This window comes from Corvus cornix, chromosome 3, assembly GCF_000738735.6.
Source record: "Corvus cornix cornix isolate S_Up_H32 chromosome 3, ASM73873v5, whole genome shotgun sequence".
NCBI classification, from domain to species: Eukaryota; Metazoa; Chordata; class Aves; order Passeriformes; family Corvidae; genus Corvus; species Corvus cornix.
This window is the reverse complement of record NC_047056.1, coordinates 1,814,179-1,839,406: the sequence shown is the minus strand read 5'-3', so window position 1 is coordinate 1,839,406 and position 25,228 is coordinate 1,814,179. Positions and strand designations below refer to the sequence as shown.

Sequence of the window (25,228 nt, the reverse complement as noted above, 5' to 3'; positions counted from 1 at the left end):
ATTTACAAAAATAAATAGCTCTCACCCATCTCCCATGCAGATCTAAGATTTCCTCACATGCCTAGTCACACTCGTGTATCCACCAGGCTCTGGAAAGCTAAAGATCCATATCCCGGTTCCCATCAAAACACACAACCAAGCCCTCGAAATTCAAGTATTTTCTAGAAATTTTAGACATGGAAGATTAATTTACTTCCAAGCTTTTAAAATGATCCATCTGTGTAACAGAGCAATTCATATGTTCACACATAAGGCAGTGCCCACAGAGCCATCACCATGGCTGAAAAGCAAATTATGTCTGTGGCAACTCCACAGAAAGGGAAGAGAAATAGCAAAAAAGTGAGGACAGAGTCTGGGAATTTAGCAAGTTCTCTGAACCAGATAACTTCCCTTCTGTGCTGGCTACAAAACGGATAGTTGGGGAAAAACATGAAGGGAAATGGTTCAGAACTTCTATTTCGTGTTATTTTAGGCAACAAACTTGGTAGAGGTTTGAGGAAAGCTGCCCTTGCACATGGAATAAGCTCAGGTCCTGACTTTAGGGTCTCAAGGAGCACCACAGCCAGACAATGGAAAGAAACCACACAAATACCTGACACACTGTTCAAAGCCACAAGCCACATCCAAATCGAACTCAACAGTAACTTAAGTCATGTTCATGGGACTGCTTTACAGTCACTTCAAAATGAACTCTCATCAAGATAACATAAATACAGCAAGTTTCAAACAGAAAGTTATGCCATGTTGTTAAATTAATATTTTCCATAAGTAAACCATTCAGTATTACATTTCTGAGGAAGCAGCATGTCACTGGAAGTGTTCACCAATCTTCCTGCTCTACTGAAAGACTGATCAGACATTTTGAAAAGATATTTGCAAACCACTTCAGCTTATCTCTCCTTCCATAGAACCAGCTGCACTAGGCACCCTCAGAATATAGGACCCTCCCTATTATTCAAAACATGTCTTCTAATGCAATATACAGTAATTAATTATCCAACTAGTAATTCATTTTATCTGGGTTTTAATGGATGTGCAGCCAGTCACAAACAGGAAAGAGCAGGTGTGAAGTTAGGACACCACCAAAATCCATGACATGCTGTATTTAAGGGAGATTACCATGATCCAAAGAACGCCTTTCAAACTTCTGTTTTGTGAGACTAATACCAGGAGTTATATAAACAAACATGGAATTATGATTTTCTATGTTTTTATGTAAGCACTGTGACTCACTTTCTTGCCTATTACTATTTTTTCTCTTTTTCTCTTGATTTCTTAGCCAACTCTTCAGAGCAGAGATTGGGAACCTGGAGTTGTGCTTTCAGTGAAACCTCGGAGAACCGGACTCGTGGGAGCCCTTTTTGCTGTATTTTAGTCTCAGTGCTGCAGTGGAGGCTGAAGAGTTTTGTGCCATTATGTAACTGCCTGGCAGCATGTAGCTTCAGGCGGTTATAATCTGGTTTACTGCTTGTCATTTGCTAATACTTCGGGTTTTTCTCTAGCTTATGCTATCAGGGATGTTACGGGGGGGGTTGCCTTCCCCTTCCCAGTAGGAGAGAAAGCAGGCTTCAGCCACAGCTGCCAGGTTCATGTGGAGAATAAACCACATCTCCCTACTCGTCCCATCCCCTGTGCTTCCCTCTGCCTCAGCACACAGAGCAGTGCACTCTGCCCTGCCACACAGGGCGTGGGCTCTGCTGATGGCTCCTATGGCACAGGAGGCTGAAGCTGAGCAGAATCTTGGAGCACAAGCCCAGGGTAAGATGCGGGTGGTGCTGTTCCAATAAAATCTGCTAATCAAGTGCATTCAGCAGGGTTGGGCAGACTTCCAGATTTAACCATACCATGGCAGACAGCCAGGAGCGGGAAATAGCAACACACTTGGTTGTGTGCAGGGACAGACAAACAGGTCTCTGCATCACTGATTGAAGATCCTCATTTCTTTCAGAGCTTCAAAAATTACAGGCTATTAAAGAAGGCTTCACATGTCCTTGATAACAGTTCAGATATCTACTTGCTCTTCTATTCTCTTACAGTTTTCCTGAGCAAAATATCCTTTTTCCTTCATTCTTTTCATCCATGCCAGGTAAGATAAAAAGATATAGCACACCGAATTCTTCAGTATACCTGAGGTAAGAATTACAGTGGACAAGCTCTCTCTGGGAAGGGAGCAGCCAAGAGCCAGTGTGAGGTCTCATTAGGCGTCTACACCCTGCTCATATTGCAAACAAAACTAAAATGGTATTTTTCGTGCTGTATTTTATTTCTCTCTCCATGAAATCAGTCTCCTTACAAGGAGAGAAAAAAAAATTAAATCTGAAAATCTGACAGAAGCCCAGAATAAACTAAATATGAAAATAAAAAGAACAGAAAATGCAGAGCCCTCAAAACTCTAAGTTCTTGGCTATGTTCTGTAAGGGAGAAATTACTTTATATCTATTTTCTAAAATATAAAATCACTATGTGTTCTTCCAGGGAGGTCCTGAATTTATGAAAAGTGATTTTTAAAAGAACATAAGGATAATTTAAAAGGATAAAAGAAGAATTTTTAATAATCTGAACTGTTCTTGCTAGAGAGGAGATAAGATGGAATAGAGATGAGCCTAAAATGGATGTGCAGATTCCTTTCAAAAGGTGTTCTTGCTCCACTTAATGGAAGAGAAATAATGGGAATTAGCTCTCTTAATGTATTCTTTGTCAAAATTTTCTGTCACAATACGAAATGTCAAATTTTCATTTGAAATTAATTTGAAATATTTATTTGGAGATGTGATACAATTATATCACAAATTCTGTACTGCAAAGAGTGACATATCCAAAAGAAAGCCCCCAAAATTTTGACTGCATTCTGAATGGTATGACCTGTAATATAGAAACCAACTGATTAAAGGATGCAGTGTGGGAAATAAAAAGAGGAGGAAAATGCCACACACAAAAGAAAAGAAAAGGAAAATAACATTTCTTTAACACCATTATTTAACAACATTAAACAATCAAAAATATCACCAAGTTTCAAAGAGGAGGAGATTTTCTTGCGCGAGCCCATGTCCAATAAGCTCCATCTTCTGAAAGTATCCAAGCTTTTGGACAAGCAACTTTTCTACCACAATAAATGTCACATCTGGTTCTTGCAGGTGCATCCAGCAGGTTCCTTGGAATAAGTTCTGGTAAAATCTACTGTGAAGACATCCTAGTGCAGCAATGGGAGTGCCTATGAAAGGTGATAGATTTCTCTTTTGTGCATCTTTTGCAAATGCCTAATGAATTATTACTTATTGACCCAAGTAATGAAACCTGCCAGACCCACGTCAACCCAGTGCGCAGCTATGAAGGTAAAGCAATATTCCTGTCTGGGATTTGAGTGGGCTCCTTGCTCTAAGGATCTTTTGTAAAATGCTCTTTTCTGCAACCCCATAGCATAGGTGCAATTCTTTAAAATTTAGTTCCAGTATTAAGACATAAAAGGGCCACTCCGGGCAGAACCTGGGGCATGTCTGGAATCAGTAACTCTGGGTGAGACCCTCAGCTGTACCAAGCCTCACGTTTACACAGCCAGCCCAAGCAGGGGAGGTGACAGCAGAGGGACAGTTCACTGCAAGGCCACTGCCACACACCCAACCAAAGCACAAAGAGAACTCCAAGGGAAAGGCATGCACATTATTCCCCTCTTGGGAAGGAGGGACTGCATTATAAGGAATACAGCACAGAGCTGCCCATCCTAAAGCAGCTTGAGATGGTTCTACTAACTTAATCCCAGACAGAGCCACACAAACTTCTTCAGTCTGACAAGCAAAAGCTTTAAAATAGCTCTTTCAACTAAAGACAGCTTTCATACAGACTCAATATAATATCCTTTTAGATACTTGTGGCCACCTCCAGATGCCACATATTTTAAAAAAAACAAACTAACCCTCTGTGGAAGTAGAAGGCCAGCACACGTGCAAAGATCACTGTATCTGCACAAGACCTTGAATCAGGAACATAATTGCATATTATAAACTTGTTTTACAGCCACTAAGAGACAGAGCAGTTTCACTGAACAGCATTTCTTTTTCTTTTTTTTTTTTAATAATTTCTAAACAGATTAAAATCTCTCAGAATCCTAGAGGGATCAGGAACCTGCTGTAGACCTACTGCTAAAATCTCATTTAGGTGCAGTCACACTCATACATGTTCAGCACCGGTGTGACCAGGGCCAGAGAGCAGCTCCCAGTAGTGTCATCTCTGATCTGCTGTCAGAGAGAAGCCACAAAGCTCAACTTTTACCTAATCATAGATTCCAGCAGTGGGAGAAGCCAAAAGATCCTTTAAGTACCTTGCAAATAGTGCTCAAACACTAGAGAGATGAAAGAAAAAGTTTAGGAAATTTACATTTAACACTTTTTCTGGTCAGACAGCAACTGACTGTGACTAACCTCCAGTTAAAGAGCTCTCAGGATACAGAGAAGGAATCATGGTCTGCCTAGTCAGGGTGAAAGAAAAAGGAATCCAGCCTTAACTGCAGGTAGAGCTGTGAAAAACTGAGGGCGCACTTTATTGTCTTTTTTACTACAGGTAATTTCTAAAATAAACAACATCTCTTTAAAAAAGAATCAGAAAATTCTTCTTCAAAAGTATGGATCATCTTGCCCAAAACTGTTACTTTGCAGTTAATATTTGCAAGTAGTAGGTTACTACCACAGTAAATGACACTTGCAATATTTGTCTCTGCATATGGAAGACATATGAGGACGAGGAAGCAGATGTTTGGCATGAAGGGATGCCCAATGTCCATGTGGAGGCATCAATATTAGTATGACTACATATAAACTGCAGTGCCAGGCAGCAATTTTCATGTGGGGTTATGCCTTTAACATTCAAGTCTGCTAAAATAATGGAGGCACTCAAAATTCCCTATAAAAAATCCGGTAAAATCTTTTGTAACAAGGAGTGTTAGGCAGCCAAAATAACGGGGTTGCTGTATCACTCTGAGAGTAGCCTTTATTTTATGTTCTGTTCTAATTACCATCATTTTAGTGTATTTCCATCCATCTGTCACAGAAGAAAGAACAGACTTCACCTCCAGCACCCACAGAAGTTCCAGCAATCAGATGCAGTGTACCAAGGTTCATCGTGCTGCTGGAATGCTTAAAGGAGCTTGACATAAACATACACTTGGCCTTAAGATCAGGCCTCCCTAAAGCTTTGGAGGTCTGTTCCCAGGCCTTTATATAAATACCAGCTCCAAAGGAGAATTTAAATTCAACATGTCTCTTGGACAGCCAATGCAGACAACTAAAAGTTCCTGAGGCAGAAACACACCTCATGAAAAACAAGGTGCTGTTCCTGAGAACAGTCTTTAGGTGGGAAGAAAAGGAGGCATTTTTGCTCTTTACCAAGGTTCCCACAAACCTGAGCAGCTGGCAAGTCAGCAGAAGACCCTTTTACAGACCACAAACCCCCTCCCACTTTCACAGAAAAGCATTCAAATACTTGGAGCTGTAGAATTTTTTGTTTTAAATTTGAAATTAAGTTAACTCATATGAAAACATTTTCTATGTAGGTTTTCTTCCTAGTAAAGAATGATTACACACAACTGTGTGACCATCATGACTCCTGGCCATCTGAAATCAAGTTGAAATAAAACAAGTAAAAACATTGCAGAGTCTTAACACATAGAAAATGTTAAAAAATATGCTTAAAAATTAGGGTTAGACTGCTCTGGTTAAAGGGTTTGGTTAAATGATGACCATTCTCATTGACATATTGTGACAAATGCTTGCTGAGTTTCTCTCCACTTTTAACTGATTCAAGTATTTCTAAATCACTTTCAATAAGAAACTGTAGCTGTATATTCCAACACAGCAGATGCATTAATACAGATATTTAAGAAGCCAATGTATGGCAGCTCATGCCCCAGTAAAGACTTCAAATCTAAATGCAGCACAGCACTCAAGCAGAGGCAAAAGAGGCCACTGGAACTTCACAGAATAAACAGCATTTTCCCCAGGTTTTCCAAAACTGAAAGCAAAGGAAGCAACAAGCTGATTAAAGGATTTTTTAATGGGGGATTAATTTCTTTCACATGAAACTCATTTAACAACTTGCTGCCTCAAAACAGTTCCCAAAACCCTGCCTCACTCGAGCCATGCCATGTCTGTCAAGTTTGGATGGCTTGGTGCAGGAACTGGTGTAGCATCCACATAAGAAACAGGGCTGGAACTTGTGCTGTTGAAAATCTCAGATGGTGCTATGGCTCCTTTGCTGCCTTTTAGGGCACTGAATCTCAGCGGTCCTGTGTGTTCACCTTGGGTGTCTGAAGTCCAGGGTTACCCCAAGCTGCAGACAGTGCTGCTACCGTGCACTGATGATAAACAACAACCACAGTGACCCGAACACCAGTCTACATCAAACGGCTGCTGTTGCCATCCAGAGGGTGGCAACTGAACAGAAATTTAAAGTATTTTAGATCCCTTCAAATAAGCATCACCCCATAAACAGAAATAGGATAACAAGTAATTTTAAATAAAAATATTAAAGTACAATTTAGATCTTCTCTCTCTGAGGCTTTGATTTGCATACCTCTGTCATCAATTCACTAATTCCAAAATTCTACTCGCTGTGGCCAGCAATACACAACACTGCTTTAAACATACTACTCCTTTTTTTCCTAACTGCAGCAAGACAAGAAAACGTGTTCTGACACATATCCTGTCTCCTGAAACAACCCTCGTGGAGAACAAGCCAGGCCTCCAGTGGCTCCCGCAGCCCAGTAAATCCCATCCCCGCTGGCACAGCCACGGTTTTAATCTCAATCTGTCAGCACAGCGGCACCCCCCAGCACACTTAGAGCAATATTCTGATAAATCCGACACTGCTGGTACCCTGTGAGCAGCCTTACATAAACAACAGCTCTGGAATCCATGGATAACAGGATGGCTTTGCAGGTAGTACAGAGACCTGGGAGAGGGAGCAGGCTTGCTGCCTCATGAGAGACTGGCATGGAGGCAGTCGGGATGCAAAGCTGCTTTTGTGAATGCATAACATACAAAGTATCAGATTCCACAAGAAACCAGGGTGTGTAAAAACTGCAGGTGAAGTCTTCAGTATGCTGCCGGAGGTGCTGTGTCAGAAAGTTTTGACATATTCAGGACAATGGTTCAATACTGCAAAAACTCTCAGAACTCAAAAAGAGAGAGACATAACTTCGTCACTACACCAGAGGAAGAATTTCTCGGGGTTAGGAATCTCTGTTAACAAATGACTTCTGCAGATACAGATAAAATCAATTGTATTTTAAGTGATAATGAGAAGTATCTCAACTGGTTATATTTTTATTTTTGCTGTTTGTTGTGGCTTTTACATACAAATGCTGGTAAGTTATAGGAAAGAACTGCCTGCATTCAATACTTAATTGAGAGAAAAATGAGGATTGATCTAATTGATCAGTGTTCTACAAGTAACGCACAATATAAAAGTAAAAAAACCCGTTCTTTTGAAAGTTTTCCATTACTGTCAAAGCTACTGCTGTGGAGGTTACCCACAAACCCTTCTGCAAAACAGGGCTCACTTGACGGTTCAGGACCTCCTCTCCTCCTGAAGTTAAAGGAGGAAGAGCTGGAAGCACAGCACCTGGTGGTGGCTTTGCACAGAAAGCAGGACAATTCCGAGCTCCCTTGCTCCTTCTCAGAACATCGACCTTATTAGCTGAGTGCAGAACATTCAGTTCTTATACATGCAGAACTCACCTTTCAAATGTGAATCTTGGAAAAAATGGCATTTCTCCAATACAACACAATTTAATCCAATACACACTGGTCTGCTTTAGCCCAAACTAAATTATGTCCAGCTGCATTATTTTGATGCAAAACAAGAGACAGAACTATTAATCTTGGAGAACATATACACCTGCCCTTTTCACCAAGGACAAATATCCCCTTTAAGGACTTCAATAAACACTTCCAGGTAATACATGGTGTTATCCCTGAGAATCATGGGTTTATCATCTTTTTTTTAAACAAAACAGCATTCACAAAACCACAAAAAAAGCCACAGAAGGAGATAACAGCAGTCCTTGGAAGCAGAAGATCTTCCCTCTTGAAGGTCTCCCAGTCTCAATGATTCACAGTATTTTCCAAAATTCAATTTTTCTTTTCTAAACAGTGTTTCAAACCTCTTTAGAGATTACAACCTGTTGGACTGCAAATGCATACCCTGCTGTTTAGAAGCTGGTCTCAAGTAAGTAAATCCCAAAAAACCCAGAAAAATTAGGTAAGTACATTCATCCCATTCATCTCAAATGGATAAGGGCTGTGAAGCTTAAAATGTGAGAGTTTAAATTCCTGCATTTATTAGTCATATCAGCGATGATCACACAAGGCATCATCTACTTAAAAGTATTTTCAGTGATGGGATGCATTTCAGTGCACCAGTGGCAAAGGAGGCAACCACCCATGCCCCGGTGCAAACAACAGAATATTCCAGCAGCCTTCTGGATAGTCTGTCCTTCCTTAAACCCCACACGGTGACAGCAACAGTTCTTGGCCACTAAGAGCTGCTTGGGTTCTGCTGATGCCTTCTGGACCCAAATGTTTCATCCTTAGTGGAAACTACAGTTTTCCACCAGAATTCTGATGGTGCTGCAGATCAGAAACAAAACCCATTTTTCCAAAGCATGCGTTGGACATTCGGCAAGTCCCCCAAGACACAGCTAGTTTGAACACATGGTTCTAGTTCCCTTTAAAGAGCACAATAGGCAGAAGCAGTGTCAGAGTACAAATTTGAGACATTCATTCTTTCCATCCCAGCTGTACCTTCTAAAACACGACACTGCCAAAAGCACACTCCTAATGTGACAGATCTCAAAGTAAAGGGTACTGAAGCTGTACAATACATTTGGTATGGGGAGGGAGGTGCTGTCAGGTATAATAATAACAACTCAAACATAAGCACGGAAATACACAACTCTCTACATGGATTACACTTCCTATTGCAAAGAGTATCAAAATGTATGCCCATACAACATACAAAGGAAAACATTTTAATGTCATGATCCTGCAGATGCCTCTAAAATACTGATTCTTCTCTGAGCAGCCCAGTGTCTATTTCAGCAGCCTTTTGGAGCTGATAATACCTTTGGAACCAAAATAAACTTTGATGCACATGCACTGTACTTGATGAAATGCTGCTGCTTTAACACACCCTAGAGAGGAGGAGAAGGATGCTATGAGGATACACAGCAGCCAAAAGCTCTTCCTGGGAAAAGTGAATGGCTTTCTGCAAACAATGTGACAATTGTGTGGTTTGGTTACGGAGTGTCAAAACTCTGGCTTCAGCAGATGCTTCCATAGCACTCCCACACCATGAGTCACCTGGGACTGTTCTGGTTTCACATCATCCAGAAATCGCTTCATTGATGCTGAATTGGGTGAACAGGGAGGGCAGCAGATAGCTGTGCTCAGAGGAGTGGCATCACCAGGCAACATCCTTCATGAGGATATTCTAGGCTCAGATTTATCTCCTCAAGTAGTAGCTACATTAATTTTCTATTTTACTGATGTAAATTTCCTTATTCTGGAGAGATTTTTTAAAGGGCTACCTTGAACACTGTAACTGTGTCTTTATTTTGTGAGGTGCAGTAAAAAATCAGCATTTCGGTAGGACAAAAATGCCAATTAAATCCACTTCTCAGGCAGAATTTGAGAGAAAGAGACAATAAACTGGACAGATGAGGAGCAAGACCTGTTCTTCTGTAGCCATCTTGCACCAGCACACTTGGGATATTTTGTCTGTAGTGCAAACAGCTGAACTTGATTTTGATTTAGATTTTCTGGATATTAAAACAAGATTAGTTTGAGCTACGTGTCAGATTTATGGCACTCTCGTGCTGGGATTTGCTGAGGGCAAGGAGAGCTACACCTGCCTTCTGTACGAGGTCAGAATTGATGAGCTGGGGTCCCAGCTCTGGAAACATCAAGGTGCCGGAGCCACGATTTTGCAGCACTGTTGCACTGAGATCTTCCCAGTGCTGAAATGAAGTGCTTTGCTTTTGGTGCAGTGCAATAGAAAAACTTACCTTCCCTCCCCTATTATTGCAACATTTTGAAGCTTTGCTACAAAATAATGATAATCAACAGAATCTAGGCATTCAGCTTTCACAGCGACTGCTGCTAACAAATCTGAGCTGCTCTAAAACGGCAGGTACAAGCCGAGCTGTAAGAGGCGAGGAGGGGGTATTTTGCCAGCACTACATTCTCCTCCCTTCCCTTTAAACCCCACCCCACCCCACCACCAGAGAAGTCAGCCCCCTTACCTGATAATATCATCGTTGTGCCCGAGGAAGAATTTCTGGCTGTGCTCCCTGGTGTTGTAAACCACGCCGACTCCAGCCACGAAGTACACCACCTCTTTCCCTGCCGTGTAGTACAGGTTGTTGCGGCACTGGTGGCCCCGGTAGCCGTACACCCACTCCAGCCGGAGCTGGCAGCGCGGAGCCGTCCGATCCGCCATGATAACCAGCCCCCTGCCCACCGGCACACACAGCCGGGCGCCGGCCCGCCTTCCCCCGGCACGCTCTCCCCTTCCGAGCGGTGGCGATCCCCGCCCGCCTGCCGAAGCCTCAGGTGTCCCTTCCGCGCGGGGATGGGGATGGGGATGGGCAGCGCATCCGCGGATCCGGGATGCCGCCGCCGCCGCGCTACCGCCGCGCCGCCACCATCATCTGCTGCCGCCGCTGCCCAGGACGAGCCGCCGCCGCTCCGCCGCCGCTGCGCGACCCGGGCAACTTCTCGGGGGCACAAAAACACACCTACATAAGCAGCAGACCGGGCTTTTTTCCTTTCCGAAGGCAAAGTTACTTCTGTGCGTCACCAGCACCACCTGCCAAAGACTCCCCGCTGCGTCTCCCGGGTTGCACCTTCTTGGTTTCCTGCAAAAAGCTTCCTGGGCGCTCTTCTTTTTAACATATCTACCCTCGGGGCTAGAGCTGGAAGAGAAGAAAACACAAAACCCGTGCTCTTGAACCGCAGAGCGCACCGTGTGTTTAAAATGCAAAGGGACTGCCTGGATAGGGGAGCTCTCCTTGGATGGGGGAGCTCTCGTTCGATGAGGGGAGCCCTCCTTGGATGGGGGAAGCTCTGCTTGGATGGGGGGAGCTCTGCTTGGATGGGTGCTGTGGCCGCTCTGGGGGCTTCTGAGGCTTTTCAGCAGGATCCAGTGCTCCGAGTTCTCATACAAACCCTCTCCTTCAATATCATCTCATATATAACATCCAGCATAAATATGGGAATATTACCCCACCTTTCCTCACGCCCCAGCAACCAAAAACTTTCTCCTTTTGGAGTCTATAGCAACTATGTAATTAAGACAATCTTATTTTCCCGTTTTCAGTCACAAAATACTCCAAGTCACCATGAGGTAGTGGGGACTGTGGCCTTTTTTTTTTTTTCCCTTTTTTTTCTTTTTTTTTTTTTTTCTTTTTTTTCACTGTCATCCTTTGGAATGATATTATAGGGAATACATTTCCTCTCTTGCCTTCTCCTTTTCCTAAAGCAGAATTCATACTACCATTGTCAGTCGAGCGTGGTTGCTGCATGTTGTTGGTGATAAGACTTTATAGTATCACTGCACAGGAACCCAAACCCAGCCCTCCAGACATTCGGCCACAACCGCAGGGAAGAGGATGCTGGAATCAGAGGAGCAGAACCAAACACCCATTCACAGAGCACAGCGCCAGACGGACGGCAAGAGGGAATTCCAAGGCTGACAACCCCTGTACCTTTTCCCACACAACACGCCTCACACCGACCGAGCTGAAGAGCGGCGTGCCGCCACCGCTCGCACACGGGGTCACAGCACCAGCAGCACTCCAGGACACGGCACAGAGACACCCGCCCTCGGGGGAATGCGAGCCCCGGAGCCTCGGGAGCCGCCTCCGACGGGAGCGCCGGCCCCGGGCGGGCGGGGCGACGGGCGGAGCCCTCACGGCGCCGGCCCTGAGGCGGAGCTTCCTTCCCGCCTCACGGGGCGCGCGCGGGCGGCGGCGCGCGCCTTTCCCGCCCTGCTGGGGGCGCGCGGCGCTTCGCGCCCTTCCTCCTGAGGGGGCCCGCGGAGCCCTCAGCGGCCGCCGGCACAGCCCAGCCCAGGCCGGGCCAGGCCAGCCCTGCCGCGCAAGGCACACGCAGATTTAGGCAAAAAAACCCCATCTTTCTGCTTTCCCCGTGTGCAGTAGTCTCCAAAAGTCTCACAAAATACAGCCAAGTTCGCACTCACCTTTTTTAATTCCTTCCCCAACAGCCGCTCACCACAGCCACCTTGTTTTATCGTAGAATCGTGGAATACGTTGAGTTGGAAGGGATCCACACGGATCATCCAGTACAGCTCCTGGCCCTGCACAGACACCCCGACAATCCCACCCTGGGCATCCCTGGGAGCGCTGTCTGTGCTGGAACAGGCTCCCTGTGCCGGAGCTCTGGCAGCCTTGGGGCCGTGACCACTCCCTGGGGAGCCTGTTCAGTGCTCCAGCACCCTCTGGGGGAAGAGCCTTTCCCTGATCTCCATCCCAACGCCCTGACTCAGCTCCAGCCGTTCCCTCAGGTCCTGTCCTGCTCGTGGGAGTGAAGAGATCGATACCGGCCCTTCCACTGCCCTCACGAATTCTTTGATCCTTTCCCACCCTGGTATTATTCAAAGGAATAACTTCCATGTGATCATAGCTTTCTTTTTATGATTTTTTTTTGTTACATTATCTAATTTACATTAAAAAATTAATCGATGTGACAGATAGGCTCTTCACCTACCCAACTAGGACAAACAAAAAACTAGTTTCAAGCCTCTGCTGGCATGGCTGACACTTCTCTATGAACAACAGTGGTCAAGCTGAACTTTGTATTTAATCATTTGGGAAAACTTATATCCTCAGTTTAAAAAAAAAAAATTATAAATCATTATCATTATTTTAGCAATTAAGTACACTAGTCATGAACGAACACCCCATAAAAACCTCAAAGAAAAACCTTAAAATAAACATGTGGAGCAATACAAGTTCAGTTTCATTCATTTTTCTATAATCTGTACTCTCAAGAATTTGGTACATTTTCAATAGTGATTGAATTAATTCAATTTAAGCATGAGGTTTTGTGTATTTTTTTTCCAATTAAAAAAAAGGCATTATTACTTTCCTGTTAGGAGCTGTCGTGTTGCTGAAAATGTTCCTCAATGCTGCAGCCTGCTGTTCACGGTCAGCACAACGTAAATATCCTGGATGCTCTCATGGGGGTTTTTTTGGGTGTTAATTCTGGGTTCTGAAGTCCTCAGCATCACAAAAAGAATGGAAGGAGCAACACAAACCAAGACAAAGTGTGAACCTAAGTAAAAAAAGGGGCATTTCTGTTAAAAAAAGAGTAGTCTGGATGTACTTCCTATTTCACATAACTGTAAAAATGAACACTTTAAAATAGACTGAAGAACTTAATTAAAAGAGACATAAAAATTGGCAATACCGGCAGCATTTTTCCTCTTCGTTGTGGCAAGGAGCCCATATCCTGTGACTTTACTACTTGTGGTTTTTTTATATGAAATGTAAAAACCAACTAATGTAGCATCCTGGACGAGTAGTACCTGAATGACAGTCACCTCTCTGCTGAAGGGACCATTTGCTGCTGCTGTTGGGTTTTTTGAGGGCTTTGGGGTTGGTTTTTGGTTGGTTGGTTGGTTGGGTTTTTTTGTTTGGTTTGCTTCTTTAAAGCAAGCCTTGTATAGAAGATGCCAGAAAGCACCACATCTCGAACTCCAATCCTCTGTGATACACCCTGCCCACTCTGTACATATCCAAGAGCTGTGATTAACAATGAACACTGAGGTTTTCCCTCCCAGAAACATCTGTGTTGTGTCCTAGATCTCTGCTCCACAAAACAGGCTTTATAACTCTTATTTTTATGGATGAATGTACAGCAGATGCACAGAGATGACATTAATTGGTATTTCAAAATTGGTACCTCTTATTTGAGCTGCAAATGCTTTTTAAAATTATATAAAATCCCTAAGAACTCAGGGGAGGGATCAGAAGCAGGAGGTGTGATCTACTTCTGTTTATTTGTTGCCTGGCACTACATTTATCCAATCCTGACTGATGCCTCTCAGTGTTTTTACCATTTAACTACAAAATCTTAACAGGGGAATTGGCTCTAAGCTCTTATTCCTTGTGGGCAGAAATACTGATTTGCATTAATGAAACACTTGGATCCAGCCAGAAACAGCAATAGGAAAAAAGGAGAAAAATTGGAGACTTTTCCATCCTCACACCCATTTTGGAGAGAGACCTGGCAGACCGGACTCTTTCCAGAACCAGCCTGGAGGGAAAGCCCTTCTGACCAACGATGACAGATTGGTTCTGCTGCCATCCCAGAGCTGTGCAGGACAGCCAGGAACAGCAGATGGATCAAGGCTCCCCATCCCACCTCTGCACTCAGGACACAGAGGCCCGAGGTCTCCCAGACCCCCTCTCTCATGGGATACTTCCTGCCTTCATCCAGCCTGGGGGGCTGCCTTTCTGCCATCTCTTCATGGAACCTCAGTGACCAATTTAAAATCACTGCAGAAAGCTTGATCTTCCCACAGAACCTCCTTTTTTTCCTGCCACAGCAAGGATGGTGGTGTTTCTCGCCTTTCTGTATCCTGTCTGCCATACTTGACTCAACTTCCCTCCTACGATGATTCAGCTGAGACGTGTTTAAATCTTGCCACGAGTTTACATAACTCCTTAGAAATCTGACTTTCGGAGTGAAGAGAACTTTGATCCGACCTCTTCATTCTCTCGAGTGCACCAATAACCCCCGGCGTGCAGTCCCGGGAGCAGCGGCTCTGCCGCAGCTCAGCATCTCCCTGGATACAGTGACCTCTCATGGACGATGCCGGCACTCGGTGAGCAGGGGACAGTTTTGTCTCAGCTGGGCGTGGGAGGAGAACAACAGTAGCAATAAGAGACTTGTAACAAAATTCATGGTGGGCCCAGATAATTTTTGCCGTTACAACGTAATGAGCCACCCCAGCGTCTCATCTAGCAGAGAAGGAGTATTGTGTGACATTCCTTACTTTGGAATACAAAGTAAATGCTATTTCAGACACAGAGAAATGTGTATTCACGCTGCACCGTAGCTGTGGCGTGCACCTGCACCGGGCTGATCAGCTGGGCGGTGGTGCTGAACAGGGGAGGATCCGGCGGGCACCGACGCACGAAATGCTTTCCCTTCGCTCCATTAGGCGTTCCAAAGCCAAGCCGCCCGTTCGATGTCCGTGGCCGCGCGTCCTGGGGCTGCCCCGCAGCCGAGGGCCCCGGCAGCCCGGCCCGGCCGCTCGGCTGTGCTGCATTATGACACACTGCGGATGCGCCCACGTGGGGCTCGGGCGGCCCCGCGGCGCCCGGGCACGGCAGCTGAGGCGCCCGCCACCCTGCACCCCCTTCCGCAGCACCTGCTCCAGGCTCCCCGGACACACCGCGGGGACCTGCTCAGGGGTGGCCTCCACTGCGCAGTCCACGGACACGGCTGAGGTGTCCACTTTTTCCAGTAATTTTATTCTTAATATTGATCAGGGATTTAGCAGAGCCTGATATTCTGGTTGTGTTTTTTAAACGAAAAGGACTAATGTTTGTTCCGACTCACTGTGATTCAAGCTTCTGTATTTCTTCAGCCACTACATTAGCAAAGGTAGCAAAAAAAAAAAAAAAAAAAAAAAACCAAAAAAACCAAAAAAAAAAAAAACCCAACCAAACAACAACCCAGCCACCAAAAGTAGCAAAACTATCATACCTGCAAGTTATTTATTGCAAAGTTGGATTCTTGAAGACCCTACCCATTTAAAGTCTGTGAACTCAAGCATAAGAAAGGAGACCATGGTGAAGGGAAAAAGCATCTAAACCAATATTTCACCAGGACACAGATTTCACCAGGACAGAGATTAAGAATTCCTTTCTTTACCATTACCATTAATCTTCCTCATACAGAGTACAGCCCTAGCACAGAGCATGTTCCCTGTGCAGAACAGATGGATTAACAGATTATTTGCATTAATCTAAAAGAAAACCCTTCCACCAACACATACTAAATTCTGATGGCCAAGGAGTTCTGGGTTTTTTTCCCCACATTGTACTCAATTTGCCAGGATATGGGAAGGACCCTCTGACACCTTCCCTTAGCTTAGAATGCAATGTGAGGGTCCCTCCAAGATGGAAAAAGGAAGACTGGCCTGACTACAGGACAACTCCTCTTCTTACCAATGACAAGCAACACAGCTGGGAAGTGGTTTGCCTTAATTAATTTTCTTTGAAAATTTTAAGGTTCAGGTTCTGTATGACTTTTGTATCTCCAGCAGAAATATCCCAACTTAGGTACAAAACAGCTGAAGTAACGTGTTACACTGTGCTAGAAATCCTTACCCTTCAGTGAGGCTCCAGGAGGAACAGAACATTCCATCTGTCAGCAGTCCAGCCAAGGCCACTGGTGCAATTCAGAAAGTGTCATGGCCACTTCTGAGCGGGTGACACTGGTGGCAGTGACAGCCTGCTCCTGTTTCAGCCCCATTTCCATCACCCACCTTCGCAGTTTCCTCTTCCCCTGGTGTTTTCCAGCAGCAGTCCCTCCCTTCACGTGACCCAAGAGATTCCCACACTCCTCTCCCTCCTGCCCTGGCACACGGATGTGTGCACTGACCTGACTTCTCTGACCTGGCTCTGTCCGGGGAGGCTGCTCCTGACCTCTCTCTGCAGGGAACTGCTCCCTGAGGCTCCAAGGCTTACTGGGATTCACTTCTGCTCCTCAGCAACTTCTAATCAGTCCCTAAACAGAAGGGATATTTATTCGAGTCATTCTTGGGAACAACTTCCAGTAGGGAGTGAGACAAACAAGAAAACAACTCTAAAGGCAATGTTCAACTGAATCACTACAGAACCACACACTACAGGCAGTCAAGATCCATCTACCTGACTGCTCATGGCACCAGTTCATTTGAAGTGACACATATGTAAGGCATCAACATCTCTGTGCACATTAATCAACTCACCAAATTGTTTCACAGCCTCTAAGATGGTTAAACCTCAGCATTTTCTACTGTATTAAATTTTACATTTAGGATACTTGCAGTGATAGCCCACATTTTACTAATAATGAGACTGAACAATATAACATTACAGAGTAAAAACTTGTGTGCATGAATACTCCATTGTTTAATAACCAAAAACTTTGGAAAACAAGAAAAACCCAGAGAACACTGTACACTCCATGAAAATAATTTAAGACACCGTATAGGTCACAGGTTCAGGAAACTGTCAGTTGGAAACACATGATTTTGCAGTTTATCTGCTTTCCGTCAAAATTAATATTTGAGCATATTTTAATAATCACAATACATTAAAAACCCAGATTCCTTACATTTCATTGATTTTAAAACATATTGGAACTTCTTAGAGCTATTCCTATTAGAAGGTTCCCTAGGTGGCATCCAAGGCAAGGAAAGGATGCAAGCACTTGAGCAAAAAGTGGGTAAAAAGTTGGAGACTGGTGCTTACTCAAAATTATGTCCTTTTGCTGCCAGCTGGAACATGGAGCTTTACCTCCATCGGGTAAATGTTCAGGGAACTCCATCACCCCAGCCTCTGATGTGCTTACTCCCATCTACTCTGCTGGTTTCACTTCCCACAAAAAGTATCTATATCAGAATATTTTGCAAACTATTCATTAATTCCTTTTCTCTTTATTTTTGGCACTTAATTTGGGAGGCAGGGTAAAAGGGAAGGCAGGTGGGAAGTGAAGGGAAAGAAAAGTGGGAAGAGAGAAAACAACTATTGCAGAATGAACTTTCACACAAAAGAATGGAATTACATTTGAAGACATCAGTTTCAGTGCACAGGAGAGATGACATTTTAAAATAACTTTATTTTTGATCCTCTTTCAAAATTATGATTTAACATCGTCAGAAATGAAATAAGAAACTTACCCAGCATATTTAGTTTTAAAAGCATTTAATGACATCGCATATATTTAACAGATAGGGTAAAAGTCTAGAGGTACAGTTCGATACAACTGAAAGCCAGTTCCAGTACTACTCTTGACTACAGGCCCAGTCATTGAAAGTTCATTCCTATTAAATGTAATTTTTGATTGTGCAGTAAGATGAAAATTTTTCATTACAATAGTTACAGTGACAGAAATGCACACTATGTATCAAAGAGCAAGGTAATGTAGCAAAATTATAACACACAGTGCTGCAGCTGACAAGCAAGTAACCATTTGAGTAACATTACTTTTCCAGTAAATGCTTCAGTTCCACTTTTACACTTATCGATGATTTTAAAGGGTTTATTATACATCTAGTCTTATTATACTTTGTACTAGAATTATCTGAAACATACAATATAATGTATTTTGGAGAAAAAAAAAAAAAAAAGAAATTTGAAATTACAGCTTATTTAAAACTGTACCAGCCTGTTAATCCATCTTGAACACCAACATTCTTATCTGTCGTACTCGATGCGGGGACGCTTCAGGTGGTGTTAATACCAACGTTGGGCTGTGAGTCAACGCATACCTGCACTCTGTTACAGCAAAGAGAACACACTACCACTTTAATTCCTGTTAGAATTGCAAGGGGAGGCTCTACTAGTCAGGACTCAGCATAACAACCTTAACTGGAAGTGAACACCTTTGAGAATTTGTACATTGGTTTCTCATGTGCACAGTAGATTCGAAAGCACCGCTGCCTTGCATACCAATAGCATTAGGAGTGGGTTATTTTCCAAGACAGCCTCACAAAATTGAGGAACAGTTTAAATATTAAGATCTAATCTACATTAACTTCATTTAAAAAAAAACAAAAACAAAAACAAAAAAAACCCCCAAAACCTGGTCCTCCCTCTCCTACAGAAGCTGCCCAATGCACCTCATACATTTGTAACTTTAGGTTCTTTTTTTTTTTTGTTGGCTTTTTTTATTTTAAAACGCTCTATAAATAAAAAAATGTCAATCACATTGAGGAACATGAGGCACAGAGAGTAACGTATTGGTTCTGAGCTCGCATGCTGGAATTCCACTGGAACGGTCAGAGAAGTGCAGTGTGTGGAGATGGAATTCACTTCTTTTTACCAAAAAGGCTGAATCTTTTCTCTTTGTCTTTCTCTTTGTCTTTCTCCCGCTTGCCAGGGCTGGACTCGCTGGTTATTGTGACGCTGGCAGGCAGGGTCTGGGCACGGCTGGAGGCTGGAGTGCTCTGGGTGGTCGGGGACACTTCGATTTTGTCCGAAGAGATCGCTGATGTGATGGCCTGAATCCACGTGTTCATCTCCTCCTTCAAGAAGCCCCAAAGGCACAAAACTGTTACAACCAGCGCGCCCCTCTGACTCCCGCCACAGTGCGGAGGGGGAACAGACACAGGTGGGAAATGCAAGGAAAAACAGCCCCAACCATCCCCTCTGGCTATGCACCTCCAGAGACACCTCCTGAGCAGCCCTGGGCCTACACATCACCCACACACAGAGTGCACACCAGCCCTTAACAGCTGCTTCTCCCCGTGGTACAACAGCACAGACAGCACAGTAATAAACTGTAAGAAAACCACACTTACATCGTCTTTGGCTTGGAAGAGGTATTCGTTGCCATCGGTCAATCTGGAAAGAAAACACCATCACAAATTTAGTTCAGTTGTGGTCACACTGCTTCAAGTCCTGCTTGTTTGGCATCAGCACATGAGCAGCCAGAGGCACACAGGACTGCACAGGACAGTGCCCACGTGCCAAATGCCCCCAACAACCCCCGTTGCAGCCACACACATGGTAGCTCTGGGCTCTGGACATTCTCAGGGTGGTGCTCATGTTCTCGTGTGGCTGCTGGCTCAGTATTTGCTCTTTCAGGTGCATCTTTTCTCCTTTGCAAAACACATTATCAAAGTTGACTCAACACTTTAAAAAGAAAAAAGTCACAGGCAGCACCCAGAGTTTTCATGGCTCCTGTGAAAACCCAGCAAAGTTCTGCAGCTGCTTTGCTCTTGTAGCTATGGTGGTGCTGGCTTGAGGTCCTGCAGAGTATTAGTGATGAGCAGCTACCTCTCCTCACAGTGAAGGCCAAAGCTTCCCTTCTGCTTGATTCTTGTGCTGATTTTACCCAGGTGGTTTAACTAGGAGACATTTAACGATGTATGTGATGATACATATAAATTAAAAACCAACTGAATAACACCACAACAAGCAGGAGGCAGGGGCAGCAGGAGCTCTGCTGCAGGCTTCCCCATCTTTCCCAACAAAAAGTAAGCATTTTAACAACTCTTTATGAAATGAAATGAAGGTTTAAACAGTAAAATAACAGTGCCTGAGTAAAGGAAATATCTACATGCAAGTAACCGAAGGGCCTGATGCAGGTGATGGAGCACTGGGAAAAAAGGGCAGTTGGTTTTTTTGCCTAACTTTGCATTTGGAACAGCACATCCTTCCATTAGCAATTCAGAGAAGTTTAAAATAGTCCCGAGGATGAATCACATAGCTGCAGGCCTGTCTTCAAGAAAGGTACATTTCCCTAAATATTTGCTATATATTTTCTATAAAGCAAATTTTCCCTGTGTAGGGATTCTATGATCTTTAGAGGATTCCTGTACCAATATAAAATTATGCCACCACCACCCCTGCTCTGCCAAAAAAACCCCAAAACACCTGTCTTGGAATACATGACCCAATCAGTTCTTAAAGTGAGTCTTCTTTGACAGGATTACCTCGCAGCTGTGTAATGATATATATTTCTTAACTGTTTGCACTAGAAGATTTTTCAGTAAAACAAAGAGTTTCCCAAGGAAAAGCCTTTTTTTTAACCTTTGAACAACAGGTCCTTCACATATTTAGAGTGAAATGGTCTGTAACTGTATGTTCTAGACCTGAATATGTGAGAGATGTCTTCAGTAGTCTCCTAAGTTCATAGTGAAAAAATTAAACATGAGGCTTGATTTGGAAAAGAGCAGAGCCACGACCACTGTTGTCAATCAGTTCCAGAGGGAGTGGTTGAAAAGCCCAGCACTGTGAAATACAGGCCTCTAACTCCAGGCACACACATCTGGTCTTGTCCCAGGTGAAAGTGCTCTGATTACTGTGACACTGTTCTGTGCTTGCTCACTCTGATGAACAGACCACGACTCAGTGTTAGAAGAGCTTGCTCAGAAAAGCAGGGATGCTGCAGTTAACATTCGTGGTCAGTTCCTGGGCTGGGTTTCCCAGTGAACACACCCACCACGGCTTTCCAATGGCAGAACACTGCCCCAGGTTTACCTGAGCTTGAACACATGCTTCTTCTTTTTGTAATCGACCGCTACTTCGCAGACTGCGTCCTTTAAGCTGACGGGGATCTCGTTGTGGTAGGGGATGCCAGAAGCAGCAGCTTTTGAGTCCTTGTAGAAGCCCATCTCTTGGTTGTTTATGACACAGTACACGTTATGCCATGACCTTTGAGACATGGGAAACAACAAGAACATTTATAAATCCAATGCTCTCCCCTGCAGAACTGGAGAAACCAACATAATTATTTCTGTAAGTTAATGGAGATTGGTTCAGTGTGAGGACGTGAATACAGCCTACACTTCCCATAAAGTGCAGACAGGGAATTATTTCATGGAAGCACAGCTTGAAGACAAAAGCCAAAGGGAACAGAGATTCCCAGAGCTCCCTGTGATAGCACATCAGCCTGTCCTCACAGTGGGAGGACTGTTTGGCAGACTGGGCACTTTGCATTCTTGAGACAGAAAATGATTGACCTTTTAATGGCAGTGCTCTGTTGTAGAAGGAATTCTCACTGTGCTGCAAACCGATGAATGGAACGGACTGTGTGTGAAATCCTTGACTGACACAAATACTCTTAGTGGCATCAACTGCCTCATTCTCTAATTGAGCTGGAATTACTGGAAATAAGAGTACCCAGACACTAGTACTCGTGGCTGTCACTGCCTCAAAGGCGTTGTCTGGTGTGAATAACTCCAGTGGAACAAAAATCCTGGTACTGCTGTACTCACTTGTGATCTCAGCTCTGCCAAGTGCTTTGGCTCCTACCAAATCCCACAGATGTTGCTGCAGCTCAGCACTTACTGTGAACATTCCCCTTGTCAGCCAAGTCATAAATCTGGTTTCAAGAGTTCTCTCAGGTCACGAAGGACTCCAGTCTGCTTTTTCAGTGTGGACAAATCTCAGTCCTGCCTGTTTGAAACCTGCAGGACATTCCTTGGGAATGGAATTGACTATGGCACACCGATCGTCCTCTGTTCATGCTGAACAGATTACGGAGTAGGTGGAAAGTGGTAATGTGCAAACAGAAAATGTCAGAAGAATACGAACATTTCTAATCTCACACCTACGTGGTTTTCTTTTCTTGTAGTAATGTATGACTTGAGAGATCTGGAATCAAATCCCACTACTGCCACAAATCCATCGTGTGGAGTGGGAAAGTCGTGGTATCTCTCTGCTTCGGTTTTCCACCTGACAAATGTGCCTAACGCTGCCTTTTGTACCAAATATCTTTAAACTGCAGTTCCCCACATGCAATGCTCAGCACTGCAGCCTCTGCCCCTACAGCAACAGGAGCCTGGGAGGTCTCTGGCAGCTGGGAGAAGGCTGGAGATGGTTGTGTGCCATCCTGGGCAGAGCCCCGGGGTGCCCTGCCCTGTGTTATGCATCAAGCACTTTACCTGCTGGAGGCTTTCTTGCTGTGTGTCTCCCACTCGTGCTTGCGGTGTAAGAAGCCCTCCATCTGGGCTGAGGGGATCTCCTGGGTTTTGGCTGGGAGGGTAGCAGCAGTCTGGGCCTGAACGCCGCTCTTGGCTTTGCGGTCTGATGTCGGGGAAGGAACGGGACTGGACTCTTTGGAACTCGTCCTCTGTTCTGCAGCTCCATTGACCATTTCATTGGTTTCTGCGGTTTCTGCCACCTGGGAACAGTGGAGAACACGTTCAGCCAGAAGCCCCCAGCACTGAGGCATCCTGAGTTAATCTGTCTCCCTGCACAACGTGGCTGTGTATAAACTTTGCCTGAACAATGACACAGGCCAGTAAGTTCTTTCTCGCACTCCATGGAGACACAGGAGGCCAAGGAAATTAGAAGGTAGGAATGGATTAGTACCCATTTTATAGGTGGAGAGACGGGAAAATAAGAGCAGCTGAACATCAGTGTGAATTTTACTGTGCTTTGCTCTGCTGGTCAATTCTTTTAGGTATTGTTATTCCTAGAATGAGAGCATTCAATTCTGTTGCTAAGTACTCAAATATTTGGAACAGTAACAATCACACTTTCTGCAAACCTAGAGGAACAGTAGAAGTTATACACATCAGCCACCTTAAATACATTTATGGCATTACTGGGGCATTAAAGGTCCATAAAAGGTACTAACTATGAGTCAGCAGAGAAAGATGTCACAATCTCCCAGGAGCATTTACAAAAATGTGGGCAATTGATTTGTTTCTGTAAAAGCTCCTTTCCCGCTTTCCCCGTTCCCCTAGTGACACAACAAAATCAAAACATGCAGAAATTAGAAAGATTACACCATGCATTTCATCTCCACCATCCCAGTTAGGATATTGGATTGTAAAGACAAGGGGAATGAGGTCATGTGTCAATTGATCGAGGTCTGGTTCAGACTGGCGTTATTAGGTGGATTGGATTTTGGTTAAAGGAACTGAAAACCACCACAGTCACACAGCATCACACAGCTATTTACCCCCAAACAAAGACAGAACCAAGGCCTTGCCCATCACTTGCTTTGTTGGTCGCGTTGCCTGGCGCACTGGGATCGATAGCCTAGAGAGCAGCCGTGTTTCCAGCAGCTCTCACTGGTCAAGCTGGCGACGTCTTCAGGAGCCATTCATCCAAAAATCATTTAAATTGGAATCCTAATGGCTATAAGCTTTTGAAATGCAGCTTGGTCCCAGTTTTTTTTTCTTGTACCATTACTTTGACGTGTAGAGCCATTGGTAGCAGCTCAGGAGTTACACAACCAGTGTGTAGTATTATTATTAGCAAGTTACTAAAGCTCAGTGCTGCTAATGCTCTAGTAGATTACAAACATTCTGGACTGGTTTTATGCAGACAAGCAGGTTTTTGTGAATGGCACAATAATTAGACATTCCCACTTCTGCACATGGCCTGGACAAATCAAAAGCAGCCGAATTATTATGCAACAAACTCAATTTTGCCACCTTTTGCTAGAAATTCTTATACCTGCCCAATATCCATTATTGTGCCTCACACCTTGTACCTCACCATTGGCCTAGGAAGATCTGAGTGTTAGCTTGCTCTGAACATGGGAAGGATTGGTTAACTGCCTTTAGCAACCTAAACCTCCAGAGTACAGACACTACACCCTCAAACAGGGAGAGAATCACAGTTCACATTGCACTTCAGTCAGATCTGGTTTACCCTGTCCCTACAAACACATAGCCTTACGCTGCTCCTTCACAATTAGGATCAATCTAAGCCATCAACCCTCACTACTTGTATCCAAATCTCAAAGTAGAACAAAAATATTGCATTAAAGAGGGGGAGAGGGTAAATAGATGAGGCTGAAGATTATGCAAACACTGCCAAAACACAGGTAGTGGAATGAACAACCCCTGAGTCACCATTCATCACCCATGTCAACCACCCATGGCCAACAGATCCCTTCAAGAACAAGGAGAGCCCTTTGCACACCTTTCTGTCCTGTGACAGCTCCTGAACCTGGAACTCTGCTTTGCCGCTGGCTGGAGCCCTGTCTGAGGGACCTGAAACCTCTGAGCAGCACTGAGGAATCACACAGCCCACAGGAACTTGTCTCCACAACTTAAATAAATTCCCCACATGCACCTGGCCCCTGCCCTGACACAGAAAGCAGCACATTTGCTGGAATGCTACCAACCAGAGGTGAAAATAGGGCTGATTTGGGGGTACCTAGAGCCCCTAATCTGAGGTAAACCAGACCAGTTTCAAACTAGCAGCCACTGCACAGCTACTCAATGTGTTTTATGGGAAATAATATAGAATTCAGTGCTGCAATCTGCAACCCTATGGCTTTGAACAGTAACTGCTAACTTCAATCACACCACCAGACCTGCACCATCTACATCAAATTCTACTGGTTGTAAAAGGCCTATGAAAAGCTTTTCTGATGCTCTTTCAGGTTTTATTTCCTTTCACGTGTTATCTACAATTAACAGAAAACAAGCAAAATAAATCATGAACAGCTCTGCAAAGGACGTGTCATGA

The 25,228-nt window shown here is 44.2% G+C and overlaps 2 protein-coding genes across 14 annotated transcripts in view; both read right to left on the bottom strand.

Moving 5' to 3' along the window:
* EML6 (EMAP like 6) overlaps window positions 1–12,379 on the bottom strand; it is a 90,791-nt gene extending 78,412 nt beyond the window's left edge. For 7 of the 9 annotated variants that reach the window (XM_010402978.4, XM_039569198.1, XM_039569197.1 and 4 more), the window contains exons 1-2: window positions 11,756–11,887; window positions 10,292–10,963 (exon numbers count right to left, since the gene is read on the bottom strand). In XM_010402978.4, coding sequence (XP_010401280.2) covers window positions 10,292–10,488 — 197 coding nt within the window. In that variant the 5' untranslated portion in view covers window positions 10,489–10,963; window positions 11,756–11,887. Of the gene's footprint in view, window positions 1–10,291; window positions 10,964–11,755; window positions 11,888–12,249 lie in introns of those variants that run through there. The other 2 variants (XM_039569195.1, XM_039569196.1) reach the window with 2 other exon arrangements.
* Window positions 12,380–17,886: 5,507 nt separating this feature from the next.
* The window catches only part of SPTBN1 (spectrin beta, non-erythrocytic 1), a 116,927-nt gene continuing 109,585 nt past the window's right edge, over window positions 17,887–25,228 (bottom strand). For 3 of the 5 annotated variants that reach the window (XM_039569957.1, XM_039569958.1, XM_010402975.4), the window contains exons 33-36: window positions 22,681–22,919; window positions 21,275–21,448; window positions 19,591–19,633; window positions 17,976–19,314 (exon numbers count right to left, since the gene is read on the bottom strand). In XM_039569957.1, the coding sequence (XP_039425891.1) occupies window positions 19,099–19,314; window positions 19,591–19,633; window positions 21,275–21,448; window positions 22,681–22,919 (672 nt within the window). In that variant the 3' untranslated portion in view covers window positions 17,976–19,098. Of the gene's footprint in view, window positions 19,315–19,590; window positions 19,634–21,274; window positions 21,449–22,680; window positions 22,920–25,228 lie in introns of all 5 variants that reach the window. The other 2 variants (XM_039569956.1, XM_019287906.3) reach the window with 1 other exon arrangement.